Genomic DNA, 14,366 nt, shown 5'->3' on the forward strand with positions numbered 1-14,366 from the left:
GACAACCTTAACATCCTTCACCTCAAACACCTTGGTCCAAATGGCATTTCCTACCTCACCAAACTTTTCAACCTCTCCATCTCCGCTGCTAACATCCCTGCCATTTGGAAACTATCCAAAATCATTGCCCTCCTCAAACCTGGTAAACCCCCTGACCTCTCCACCTCCTACCGCCCAATCTCCCTCCTCTGTCCTGCTGCAAAAGTCCTTGAACGCCTACTCCTTCCCTACCTAAAACAATCCCTTTCCACCCACCCCTCACAACATGGATTTAAACCCCTCCACTCCACCACCTCCTCCCTCCTCAACCTTTCCACCACCATTGCCAATGGCTTCAACCAAAACCTCCCTCCCAGCCGCACAACTGTTGCCTCCATCGACCTTTCCAAAGCATTTGACTGCATCCCCATCCACCTCCTTCTCCAAAAAATCTCCTCCTCCAACCTTCATCCTAACATCATCAGATGGCTGTCCTGCTACTTGCGTGGCAGGATGGCTTTCTGTTCCTACCAAAACACCAATGCCTCTCCTAAAATCGTCCATACCGGTGTCCCCCAAGGCTCTGTTATCTCCCCTGTCCTCTTCAACTTCTACATAGCAGATGCCCCCCACATTCCCCCTGCCCTCACCTCCTCCTATGCCGACGACCTTAACTCCTTCCACTCCTCTCCTGACATCCCCCAGTCAGTTGAATCCATCAACTCCCACCTCTCCTCAATCGCTGACTGGGCCTCCTCCAACGGCCTCTCCATCGCCCCCAACAAATCCACTGTCACCCTCTTCACACCCGACCGCAAACACCAATCCAACCTCCATCCTCAAGTCCAAATTAATGGCTCCACCCTTCCCCTTGAGAAAACCCCTAAAATCCTTGGAGTTACCTTTGACACCTTTTTCAATTTCAGTTCCCATGTCTCCACCATTTCCTCAAAAATTTCCTCCCGCCTTAGAATCCTCAAATGTCTGGCTGGCACCAAATGGGGCCACCAGAAGGAGACCCTCCTCACCACCTACAACACCCTCCTCCGCCCCATCACCACCTATGCCTGTCCTGTTTGGTTCCCTAACACCTCCAAAAACAACATTGACAAACTCCAAGTCCTCCAAAACCAAGCCCTCCGCATCTGTACTGGTTCCACTAAAAAATCTCCTATCAGCCACCTCCACCAAGAAACCAAAATCCTACCAGTACGGAACCACCTTTCCCTTTTATGTTCCCAGTACCTGGCCTCCTCCCTCCGTCCCTCCCATCCATCCTTCCACAACGTCACAACCCCCCCTGGCCCTAGATCCAAAAAATCCACCCTTCAATCCATGTTCCTTCCTACCCTACAACCTTTTCTTTCACCCGACAACACCCTCCTTCCTACAAACTACAAATCCACAATCTCCAGACTCCACACCTCTGCTGTTACCCAAGCCATAAATTCCTACCCCCCAAATCCTGTCCTCAACCACGCCCCCCCTGACATCAACCCTTCTGAGACCCAACTTCCAAGGCACTACAGAACCATCCTCTCCCAATTAAGATCCAACTATTGTCCTAAACTCCAAAGTTACCTCCATTCCATCAACGCTTCTCTTACCCCCAACTGCCCATCCTGTCCCGCCAATCCTACCCCAGAAACTGTCCAACATCTCTTTTCCTGCCCAAATAATCCCACAAATCTCACTCCTATGGACCTTTGGCAAAATCCCTCCCATGTAGCTGCCTTCCTCTCCACCCATCCAAGTTTCACTAGTCTTCCTCCCCTCCTCCGCCCACCTCCAGAGCCCCCACCATAAGCCCCCCCCCCCCCACCATCCTTCTGATGACAACCCGGACCGGAAACGGACAAAGAACAGCCAATACAACAACAACAACAGATGTATATTTGTCAACATACCTACGATATATAGCAAATTACTGCCGAATTTATCCAGACAAACAATTTTGACAAAAATACATCCACTGTATTTCTGCCAGTTGCAGGAAAGGCAACGTCCCATCTAAAGGGATAAGACAATGGTTGATAAATCCCCAATGACGATAAACAAAAATAAACCTTTTGTAGGTAAAGATTATGGGTTTAAAAGTTTGGACACTAAAAGCTGGGAGCTAACAAATCCAAATTAGAAAAAAAGAACCCAAAGTTTTTGAAACAACGAATAAGATAATATGGTTTTAAAACTTTGGGTACCAGTGTAATTTACAGTCCAATGTCCACCACCTCCCTGCCCTTGTTAACTTTGGGGAATTTCCAAATATAATCGCAATCTATTGAAGGTGTAACTTTTTAAAATTTATCGTTCATTGTCTTATCCCTTTATAATGCTCACTGTATATTGCGCTTTCGGTAAATAATTAGCCACTAATCATCAAACAATTATTTCATTCAAATTATCAGGGATGTAAAGGTATAGGACAATGGCCGATAAAATGATGTACATTCACAATGGTATAAACAAAATTGCCCCTTATATAGATTACAATTAATAGACACTTAACAAAATGAACCAACCAATCAAAATTCATTTAAAGTTCCAAAAGTTGGTAAGCCAACGAATAAGAAAACAATATTATAAAACTTTGGGGACCAGTGTAATAAACAGTCCATTTTTCCCCTCCCTCCCTGCAAATTCTCCTTTTTTTCCTTTAGGGATACAGGGATATGTAAATAAAATACAAGTTCACAACATACATAAAAGTGAAGCTATAAAACAGTAGGACAAACAAACATTAACACTTGTAGAGTGTCATATTAATGTTTATGTGTAAAAAAAATTGAAAGTAAATTTGTTAAATACAGGATACTTTTTAAGGACATACTTACATTTTAGGACTTGATTATAGAGATCCGTCGCTTACAACATTGTACCTTGTTGTAATAGGAATCATCATTCTAACAATCTTACCCAAATAATATTTACTCATGAAACAATAAGATACATTTTAGTTTTTGATTTTGAGAAAAACTTTTTTTTCTCAAATTGGCTAATCACTGCATCCTTGGACTTTGATTCATGTATTAGTAAAATAATCAAATAGTGTTTCTTTAAAAAAAAAAAATATACAGTAGATGTTATTTGAAATGACGGACAGACAGACAGACAGAAGTAGAGACGGGCAGACAGACATACCTGCTTGCTATATTGTATAAGACAATAGGTGGTTGAAACGTTTGGACACTGAACTAAATGAACTAACGAATCAAAATTCATTTAAAGTCCCCAAGGTTGTTTAGCCAACTAAAACGATACTATAAGACTTTTTGGACAAGAGTAATAAAAAGCTCAATGTCCCCTCCCTCCCTGCTTTAAAAAACTGCTTGCTACATTGTAGAGACATAATTTCATGCATTATCAAAATTACAACTTTAAAACTCTAATGTAACAGTTCATTTCATGTCTTTGTTATCATAGAGAGAAAGGGGACAATGGGCTGTTTGTTACTGTAGTCCTTAAAGTTTTATAATAACGTTTTCTTTTTTGTTAGTTTAACAACTTTGAAAACTCGAATGAATTTTGATTGGTTGGTTCTTCGAGTTGAGTGTCTAAACGCTTAAACCACTAATTTTAATCAAGAGAAGGCTGATTTTGTGTTTTCTAATTCGTAGGCTTTTGATAGATTTTGATTGGTTGGTTTATTAAAATGAGATGACAAACGTTTTAACCGCAAATTGTAATGCACAGAAGAGGTAATTTTGGGGATTTACATCAATTTATCGGCCATTGTCTTATCCCTTTAGATCTCTGCTTTGCTATCCTAGTACTGTAATAGTGTGTTAACTTAATAACCTTAGAACCAGCCAAAAAAAGTTCTCCAATTGAATTTATGCGTTTTTGCCAAATAAAATAATATGCATGGTCCTTTTTTCTTACAGTTAGCCAATTACGCATTTTAGTAACGTAGCTACTCTATAAACATAATCGACTTACTTAATATTCGGCTAAAAGCTGGACCTAAATGGTTCTTCGTTACAATGTTTCATTGTTTATTTTAAATAAATCTATTTAAAAATGATAATAGAACGTTAACAGAATAATTGAATATTAATTTTCAAACACTTTTTGAAAGATTTTAATCATTTTAACATTATCTATCTATCCTTCTATCTATCTAGCTATCATCTTATCTATCTATCTATTTACCTTGACTAGTGAATTCTTTGGAGTCTTTTTGAAGCAAACAATTTTCGTTTAGTAAATCTTTTCCTAAAATAACATTTCAAAGTCAAAAAATATGTTAAACTAAAAACGCTAAAACTTATTTAAAAATTAGTTTGTTTCCCTGAGCTGGATCTTTAAATCATTTTAGTAGTAAGCCAGATCGGGGGGCGCCGAATTTCTGCCAATCACAGCGCGGCATTTGATAAAATGCTGTGCTCTCATTGGTGAAAAGTTGGCTCACCCCGATCTAGCTCACTACTGAAATGATTTAAAGATCCAGATCTGAAAACTAATTATTAATACTTCTATTTATCAATAGTTTATGAAAGCTTTCTGCCTATCTATCTATCTATCTGTCTATCTACCACGCTAGCTTTCTATCTATCTATCTATGACCAATTAGGGAAGCCACGAATTAAGTCTAATTAGCCATATTGGCTTACAAATAACAAAATTGAAGAAATTAAAAATTGATGGAAGGAGCTAATGTATGTTTATATACAGTATGACCCTCGAAAAAGTATTTTTAAGCATCTGCAGCCCTTATTTCTCATTGAATTATTAAAAAATGCATATGTCCTTGTTCTCCATAGTATTCCACATAAGTAGATATAAAAATATTTTTTTTACCTCCATTAACACCGGAGATTTTTAGAGCTAAAGTTTTGAAAAAGTGACTGAGAAAAGAATTTTTTTTTGTTTCTCTTATTTTTTGGATGGTTATATTATGTTTTTCTGGCAACTGAATAATGAGACACAAAGAAAAACAAGTTAACTAAATATTTCTTTTTTATTCCACCAAAAAATATAAATTTTTAATGGCAAAAAATACTACTAAATGAATTGATTATTTGCAAATTTTAGGTTATTTATTAACCCTTATTTATAGAAAAGGATTAATTATGACAGTTGCTCCGCCTACTTTTCTGACATCTCAATTATTTAATAGGGGGTAAATTAATCTTTTTAGACTAAAAATCATTATGTTTTATTTTTATTTTCTTTATAACTTTTTTGTTATTAAAGTTAGGATTGTGAAACAAAAACAATTTTCCTGCTATATTCATAGAGATTTATTTGGTCTTTTAATCTTAAACAATTTTGCCTAATAAGTAAGTTTTTCAAAATATCATTAAACTAAAAAGACTCAAAAAATATGTGTAAAAAAATGCTTTTTACTCAAAAACTAAATTTTTTATTTCATTTTTGTATAAAGTTTCTGCTAGTAACAAAAATAAAAGGATTTCTAGCTTAATTTTGCTAAAAAAGTCGTTTCATGTTAAAAGTTACTTTTTCCTCAGCCACTTTTTCAAAACTTTAGCACTAAAAATCTCCGGTGTTAATGGAGGTAAAAAAAATATTTTTATATCTACTTACGTGGAATACTATGGAGAACAAGGACATATGCATTTTTTAATAATTCATTGAGAAATAAGGGCTGCAGATGCTTAAAAATACTTTTTCAAGGGTCATGCTGTATATTTGATTTACTTACATAACAGGTTTGACTTAAATTCTTTGTGTTTCATGTCATACAAAGAAATACTAATTTTTAGCTTCACAGTGGCATCGATTATACTAAAAGAAAATTTATTCAAAAAAATTAGAAGTTGTTTAAACAGCTGCAAAGACCAAAACATAGGGAAAAGCAAGCTAAATCTGAGTAATTATACTGCTGCCACCTAACGAACAAATTCGGAACCAGATATATTACACGCACACATACACACACAGTGAAACCATTTGACAAGTATCGGGACATTAGCACAAGACAAAGTAAACGTCAATATTTTTGCTCGTATTTGATGATTTGTTGTAATTGCTTTTGCTTTACCTCGGAAATAACCTAAATTTTGCTTCTGGTATCTTTTAATGTGCATTTGGTAAGTAGGTCTGTCTGATTTGGAGGAGCGAAGCTACCATAATTTTTAATTCTACAAACCTATATAACTTTATTTAGGATTTTAGTAAAATAAACAAAATAATTATCTATGTATTTATCTACGTATCTATCTATCTATCTATATATTTATCAATCTATCTATCTATCTATCTATCTATCTATCTATCTATACCTAAATCTTGATTCCATGTTACCCCCAAACGGTCACAATAGGTGCTGTGAAGAAATGATCTAGAAAAGTAAATGTCAATGTATTAGTATGTTTGTAGCTTAATATCTCGCTAGTCGCTGGACCGATTTGGTTCATCTTTAAAGTAAAGCTTCTTATATGTCCAGATAAGGTGTATAGCTATAGAGGGGGGAGTCTCTAGACCCTCCCAAGAGAAATTGGACCTGAGAAAATGGCCCCTAATTCATCTTTTGGAGATACCATAATTATAGATAGAATTGCTACCCTATTAAGAAAAGCTTTGAAATCGGATAATTATCCGCTTGATTAAAACCGATTCTTATCCATACTAAAAAATCTTGTATAGAAGATAATTTTCCTCGAATATTAAAGCAAAAATCATAAAATTAACACCAGTTTTGTTAGCCATACACCTTGGCCACTCGGGCTAACAAAACTGGTTTTAATTTTTCATTTTAATATCCTCGGAAGCTGTCTATAATTTGGTGCGATAAATTACTGTTATAAAACTTCACCGTTTATCAAAATCACTATTCTTTTTAAATTCACTTTTATAGATAAAGTAACTTTTAAGGGATGGATGGATTAATGGATGAAAAATTAGTATTCTACAAAATTTAAAAGGGGGGAAATTAATTTACATCCCTTTTTACCCCAAATGATTTTTAAGTATTTCATAAATAAAAATTTTGGGGGAATTAATTTTCTTGTTTTCACCCCAAGATCCAAACAACAACTGAAGATAGTCCCCAAAGTTTTACCTATTATGCCTCAATTTAGTTGTTGTAGTTGTTGTTGTTGCGCTGTTGGGTGTTGTAGGGGATGTTGTGGGGGAGCTGGTGCTGGTGTTATTCACTGATGTCAACTAATCATACACAATACTTATTACAGGGGTATATATGTACCCAATGTTTTATATTTAATGGTACCCAAAATTTTATCAACATTTTTGTAGGCCATGGTTGCACAAGGGCACGTAGTGCATCCGCTCGTGATGAGTTCGAATCTCGCGACTCATCATCGCATCATAACTAAAGATGTTAAAAATGGTTCCTACTGATGTTATTTCAGATGTGCAACATTAATAGTTAGAGTATAGGGAATGGCTTAGCCCAAAAAGGCGCAAATCAATACCTTGCACAGTTAGGACTTCCAGTCCAAACTTTTCAATTTATAAAAGTATGGAGAAGGTTTACTTTAGTTTATCATGATCGGGGATGTATATTAATTTCCATTGTCTTATCCATGATATGTTTTTTGTACATTTTTTTAGTGTAGATTTCTCTTTGGAAGGCGGTGGTACCCACCCCTAAGATAGTTATAAACCTTCCCTGGACCTATGAGAAGCTATACTGTAAAGGAGAACCATATCGGTTCAGCGATTAGCAAGATCCTTTGTTTCACTCACCCACACATAGACATTATTTTACTTATATCTATAATACAAAGTAATACGATGTTTGTCTGCTTAAGATCTCGGTAACCACTGAATCGATTGGGCTCTACTTTTCAGGGAATATAGATTCTGGTCCTATGGTGGTTTTAAGCTATTTTTTTGGAGGCCTTGGGCGAAGAATATTCGCCCCTGTATCCCAATGTTAATTGAACCCCGTTAACTAACAAATCAAGGATGGTTTATAGAACAGCTTTACTCCATCGTATAACAATAGTAATTCACCCCCTCTAAGCCTGGTACTCAACTGTAATTGTCTAAAATTGCATGTAATAGAACCAGCCCTATATGAAAGCTCAAAATCTCTAAAAATTTTGGCGACTTTTGGTCCTCTTCAAACTACCATTGGAAAAAATACTTTTTAGTATGGCTTCAAAACCGAATAATATCTGCTGTTTTAGAACCGGTTCTCAGCCATACTGAAAAACAATGTATAGCATTGTATTACAAACAATTTTCCGCGAATATTTAAATTGACCCTCGGGGTTTTATTCTCATAATTTATCATTTTATTTTCCTTGGAAAGCTGTCTACTATACGATAAATAACTAGTTTGAAGTATTTTTTTCATTTGTTTCCTTTAAAACTTTTGGGACTTTTTTATTGGTTAAAAGTTAAGGCACCGTAAAAATGATCTGTTGGCTAATATGCATAAAACATACGATAAATGGTGTTACTTCATTTTAGCAAAAAATGGAAAATTTCCCTAATGGATCACTCTTATTCATAGATCTAAAGGGATAAGACAATGGCCGATAAACCGATATTCATCACCAATAATGATACGCCAAAAAAACCCTTATTTAGATTTCATTTAGTGGTTGAAATATTTGGACACTCAACTTAATGAACCAACCAATCAAAATTCAATAAAATATATATATTTTTATTATTTATGTTATTATAAAACTACATAGAGAGTAATTTTGGGTGTCGTCATTACGGATTTACAACCTTTTATGGGCCATTGTCTTATCCCTTTAGACCCCTGAACTATGCTATCCAAATATTTGACCGTCTTGCATAAACATTCGGATAAATACTTTTGTCTTTGTGCAAATTATTTGCCAATTTGACGGTGATTTTGCAAAACAGCAACAAAATTGTTAGTTTAAAGATTTGGCAGAAGTGAAGCTTTTTATAGCGCATATAAAAATACTGGCCTAACATTGGTAATTGAATCTGTATAACTGTCAATTGGACAATTGTATTATATGACGTCATAATAAAGAGCTTCGATAGAAGTGCAAACTGTAAAATATTTTTGGTAGTTCTTTTGCAGGTGCGATTTCTCTTGGGAGTGTGTTGGTACTCTTCTAAATAGTTATAAACCTTCCCAGGATCTATGAGAAGCAACATTGTTATGAAGAACCAGCGGTTAGCGAGATCCTTCGTTACAGACACACACACACACAGATCCTCTTACTTTAGTTTAATACTAGTGGCTTCGCCTCTAGATTTTGAGGAAGAAAAAAACTTCAACCACCCCCCAACCCCATTTTTTTTATTTTAGTTAACTTTTTGAGGGAGGGCCGGGGGAGGATTAATTTTATTCTATTTCTCTCGTAAGGGTGGTAGTACCCACCACAAGCTTTTAAGAAGCTACCCTGTTAAGGAGAACCCGATCGGTTCAGCGCTTAGCGATATCCTTCGGTACAGACACACACACACAGAGATCCTCTTTAAAACTGGATGTTACGCCCCTAGAGGCCTATGATATCCCTCCCCAAACTTAGTTATAAGCCGTCCAATTGATGTATGTGTGTACCACTACCAAAGAATCTTGCTAACCGCTGAACCGATATGGTTTTCAATTGCTAGCTGTCAAGCCTCTTGGATCAGAAGTACATCGGGCCTTTAATGTGTACGTTTATTTGGGGAGGGGGGAGGGAACAATTGCCGAATCTTCGGTCAATATAGCGTAACAAGTTTGTTCAATGTTCATCCCATGGATTAGTAATAAGAGTTAAATGAATCTTCAGTTTAGAAGAATCTACAATAACACTAACACTCAAGTTTCACACTCGCTTTGGGGGTGTTATCTTATCCATAATTTGTTACTATCTAATATGTTACACAACATATAAAAAGTTTTTTAAAAGTTTATCTTTGTTACCAGAAAAAAATTACTTTTTAATTTTTTTTGCTTTTAAATAATAAGAAGGAAAAACCTTCTTAATGTACAAAGCAAATTAACTGAATTGTGTGTATTTTAAAATTAAATTTTGAGACACCTAACGGCAAAAAAATCAACTACATAATATAGAATTCAGTCAAATTTTTAAAATCAAGATGATAATAATGTTTTTTCAGTATGGCTTCGAAACCGATTAACATCCGGATTAAAACCGGTTCTTAGCCGTACTGAAAAATCATGTATCATACTCATAGTATATCCAGTTTTCTACGAATATTAAAATAAAAATCATAATACCAATTTTGTTAGTTCGTACTTTTAAATTCTAATAACTAAAGAACTTAACTTAGTTTTCCTTTTTAGGGAAGGTTCAAATAGGTCATTAGATGGTTTTAGTATATTTTATCTTTATATTTTAGCATGGGGATGGTTTAAGGCCATATTTCTGCCCACGCATAACCCCCTGAGAAAACAGAGCCCCTAGATTGAAGGGACGTCCGATAGTTTTACTATATTTTTATGTCTTGTTATGTCGGAATACGGACATTACATCATAGTTATAGAGAAGTTTCGAATGTTAATATCATTAAGTTGGAAAAATTAATATTTTCAAGAGAAAAAAATCTAATTAAAGAGAAAAAATAACTAGAGAAAAAATCAATTAAGTAAGTTTTTTGAAAAAGGGTACTAGAGATTAAAAATAAATTGATTTGAATTTTGATTGATATATTTCACTGTCTGTCTGTCTGTTTGTTTGTTTGTATGTATGTTTGTATGTATGTCTGTATGTATGTATGTATGTCTGTCTGTCTGTTTGTCTGTCTGTATGTATGTATATGTCTGTCTATTTATTTGTCTGTATATATGTCTGTATGTATGTTTGTATGTATATCTGTCTGTCTGACCAACTGTTTGTATGTCTGTCTGTCTCTTTGTCTGTCTGTTCATCTGTCTGTATGTATGTTTGTATGTATATCTGTCTGTCTGACCAACTGTTTGTATGTCTGTCTGTCTCTTTCTCTTTCTGATATTACACCCCCCCCCCATCTCTTCCCCTAGAACCCTGTGCACGCATCTAATTTGTAATAATATTGTATTCCTTTTGATTGATAAATTCAGTTCTTCTCTTAGTCTCGTCGCCATCCCCTGAGAAAAAATTAACAGTTATTTACCGCATCGTATTATAGACAGCCTTCCACGGATTATAAATTGAAAATCATAAGATACAATACATTATTTTTCATACATGATGCAGAACAGGTTCTAATCCAACGGATATTAATCGGTTTCGAAGCCGTACTGGATTTGTTTATCAAACTATCCATGTGTTTCTATCTTTCTATCTATTTTTCTGTTAACAAGCGGCTATCTATCTATTTATTTATCTATCTATCTATCGATAAATCTTTCTATAAGTCAATCTACCTTTCTGTGAATCTATCTATAAGTCTATCAATCTATCTATAAATCTATTAGTATATCTATAAATCTATTAATATATCTATAAATCTCTCTATAAAAATATCTATAAATCTCTCTATAAAAATGTCTATCTATCTATCTATAAATCTCTTTGTTATCTATCTATCGAACATTATTGGAAGGAGGGACATTGGACAATGTAAATTACACTTTACACTGGTACCCAAAGTTTTACAAACACGTTACGTTAATCCTTGGCAACAAAAACTTTGGGTACTTATATTAAAAATTTAATGATTTGTACTTGAAACTAGTGGTGTCTAAACATTTAATTTAGGGGTAATTTTGTATAATTAGGAATGTAAATCAATTATTCGTCCACATTGGCTTATCCCAAGATCTCTGAACATTTTTTTTGTTTCTCATAAAAAAAAGATTTTAAAAATTTAAATAGAAATTATTAGAATATCATTCTAATTTCTCATAAATATTTTAAATTCATCAAATTTCTAAAAATCTAAAGCAGCGATTGGGTTAGGCATTAAGAAAAATATGTTGACTTATTTATACGTATCATTTTGCCTTCTACTGAAAATATTTTTCAGCTATTTGAAATTATTTTAAGCCTTTTCAAGGAAACGTCGATGATGCATGATTTCTAAATAAGCTTAAATTTCTTTTATGCAATGCATGTAAACATATTTTAAATAGTCAAAACATTGTGATAAAGATCCTGTCTATCAAATGATCCCTAGTGTTGAGAAATTTGTTTTGTAATTTTTCGTATATCAAAAGTTATCATCTAGCTATACATTAATTTTTTTAATAATCTATAGAAACATAGTTCATCAAAAATAAATTTAGATTTTAAGAATGAGTGAATGGAGATCTATATTTAAAAAGAGCGTTCAATTATAAATCTATACAGCACTTCTTTCAAACATTGAAGTTTCAATTTTTGTAAAATAAAATCTAACTTTATTTATATAAAAAAATTTGCCTGCTTTAAATTAATTTTATGTTAATATTATTAATTATGCATGTAAACATAATTTATGCAAAAGTAAATTTTTAAAATTAAATTTGGACGCCTAGCGAGTACAAAATTAACTACACAAATGAGAAAACGCACCATCTGTAAATATTTGTAGTTTAACCCTTTACGCCCGAAAACAATTTTTAGCGTTTAATTACAAAATATTAAGTTAACTGTTTTTTTTAATCTATCTATATATCTACTATCCATCTATTTATCTATATATTTATACATCTATCTATAAATCTATGTATCTATCTATCTACCTGAGGGTGAACAGATGGAGTCTATCCCCGAATCGTCCGTGGAATTGCCATCCTGCGGACTGCTGCTGCCGTTATCATGACCGTTGCCATGACCAGTTGTTGCCAGAAACATGCTGCCGTTCACATAAATCTCCTCGGCAGCGGTTTCCCGCCGCAAAGTTGCGTCATCCCCAGAGCTATATTCCTCGCCGTACACCTGTAATAATAAGCATTAATTCATCTCTAATTATCTATAATACAAAGTAGCTTGATGTCTGTCCGTCTGTCCGTCTGTCTGTCTGTCCGTCTGTCTGTCTGTCCCTTAAGATCTCGGTAACCACTGAACTGATCGGATTCAGGGTTTATACATATTGGTCCTGTGGTGGTTTTAAGCTATTTTCTTGGGAGTGGGACACCCCAAACCCCCAAAAAACTAAAAAAAACAACCTCCCAAAAATTTTTTTTTTACATTTTTTGTAAAATCTCAGTAACTGCTGAACAAATCGGGCTCTACCCTTCTGGGAATATACCTACTGGTCCTCTGGTGGTTTTAAGCTATTTTCTTGGGGGGTGGGACACCCCATTTCTCCAAAAATAAAAAAATCCCAACTTCCAAATTTTATTTTTTTTTACTTTTGTAAACAAAAACCAGTAATTGGGGTGGGGGAACCCCACTGCACCATGGGGCAAAGCCCCCATGAATCCCCCCCCCCCTCCAAAAAAAAAAATTAAATATTTTTTTAATAAATTTTAATTTTCGTGTATGGGAACAACCTAGGTTTAATTTTTACGAATTGAAATTTTTGTGTATACAGCAAACAACCTGGATTTAATTTGTACGAATTGAAATTTTTGTGCATAAAGCGCACAACCTGGGTTTAATTTCACCACAGAGTAATTTAACAAAGAATATTTTTTTTAATATTTCTATATAGGAGGGTTGACCTTCCATTACTTCATAGGGCGAAGCCCCTAGAGGCTAGGGGCGAAGCAGCTAGTCTATAATACAAAGTAGAACGATTACCGTCTGTCCGCCTGAAGCTTAAGATCTCAGTTACCACAGACCGATTGGGCTCTACTCTTCAGTGAATATACCTACTGGTCCTGTGATGGATTTAAGCTATTTTCTTGGAGCTGGGATATCACCCCCCCAAAAAAAATATTTTTAAAACTAAAAACAAAAAAGGGGGTCGACTAACCCCATCCTCCCCCCAATTTTTTTTCTTTTTAAACTAGAATACAAAACATTAGGTTGATCAAACCTCTTGGGGCAAAGCCCCTAGAGGCTAGGGGCGAAGCCCCAAGGAAATTATTAGTCAACCCCCATATTTTTTTTACGTTTTAAAAAAAATGGGTTTTATGGATTCAACTCCTCCCTACTCAAAAACCCCTAGATGCCTCTAGGGGCGTATCCGCTAGTATATCAATAAACTAACATAATGGGTAAGACATTGGACGAAGAATTGATGTATTGAGATCACCAATTTTATTGGTGAAAAAGTGTAGACACTAGTTCGTACCAACCCACCAAGATTAAAATAACCTAAAATTTTAAGTTAACAGTACTAGTGTGGTATTCGGCAACCCTGGGCCATGCTGCATGGCAACCCTGACCCCGACTCGTAGGAGGTCTAAGAGACCTCCCCTGAGTAAAGTGGGGATGGGTACACCTGACCCCTCCCCCATGCTTTAAAAGTATTTATAGTTTTGACAACCCCATTGTGGTTAATCTGATTTGCTTGGTTCCCCACCCCTTTCCAGAGATGGGGGATAAGTGTTGTCCATTCTGTTTATTGTATGTATATCTATAGTAAACCTTTGATTTAGTATT

The 14,366-nt window shown here is 35.0% G+C and overlaps 1 protein-coding gene across 1 annotated transcript in view; it reads right to left on the minus strand.

The window, feature by feature from the left end:
• The window catches only part of LOC145334465 (uncharacterized), a 144,524-nt gene that overhangs the window by 80,123 nt on the left and 50,035 nt on the right, over positions 1–14,366 (minus strand). The window contains exons 4-8 of the mRNA XM_080179929.1: positions 12,557–12,752; positions 10,932–10,978; positions 7,004–7,107; positions 6,225–6,283; positions 4,132–4,194 (exon numbers count right to left, since the gene is read on the minus strand). Of these exons, the coding sequence (XP_080036055.1) occupies positions 4,132–4,194; positions 6,225–6,283; positions 7,004–7,107; positions 10,932–10,978; positions 12,557–12,752 (469 nt within the window). The remainder of the gene's footprint in view (positions 1–4,131; positions 4,195–6,224; positions 6,284–7,003; positions 7,108–10,931; positions 10,979–12,556; positions 12,753–14,366) is intronic.

This window comes from Acartia tonsa, chromosome 12, assembly GCF_053477335.1.
Source record: "Acartia tonsa isolate MP-2025a chromosome 12, ASM5347733v1, whole genome shotgun sequence".
Lineage (NCBI taxonomy): Eukaryota > Metazoa > Arthropoda > Copepoda > Calanoida > Acartiidae > Acartia > Acartia tonsa.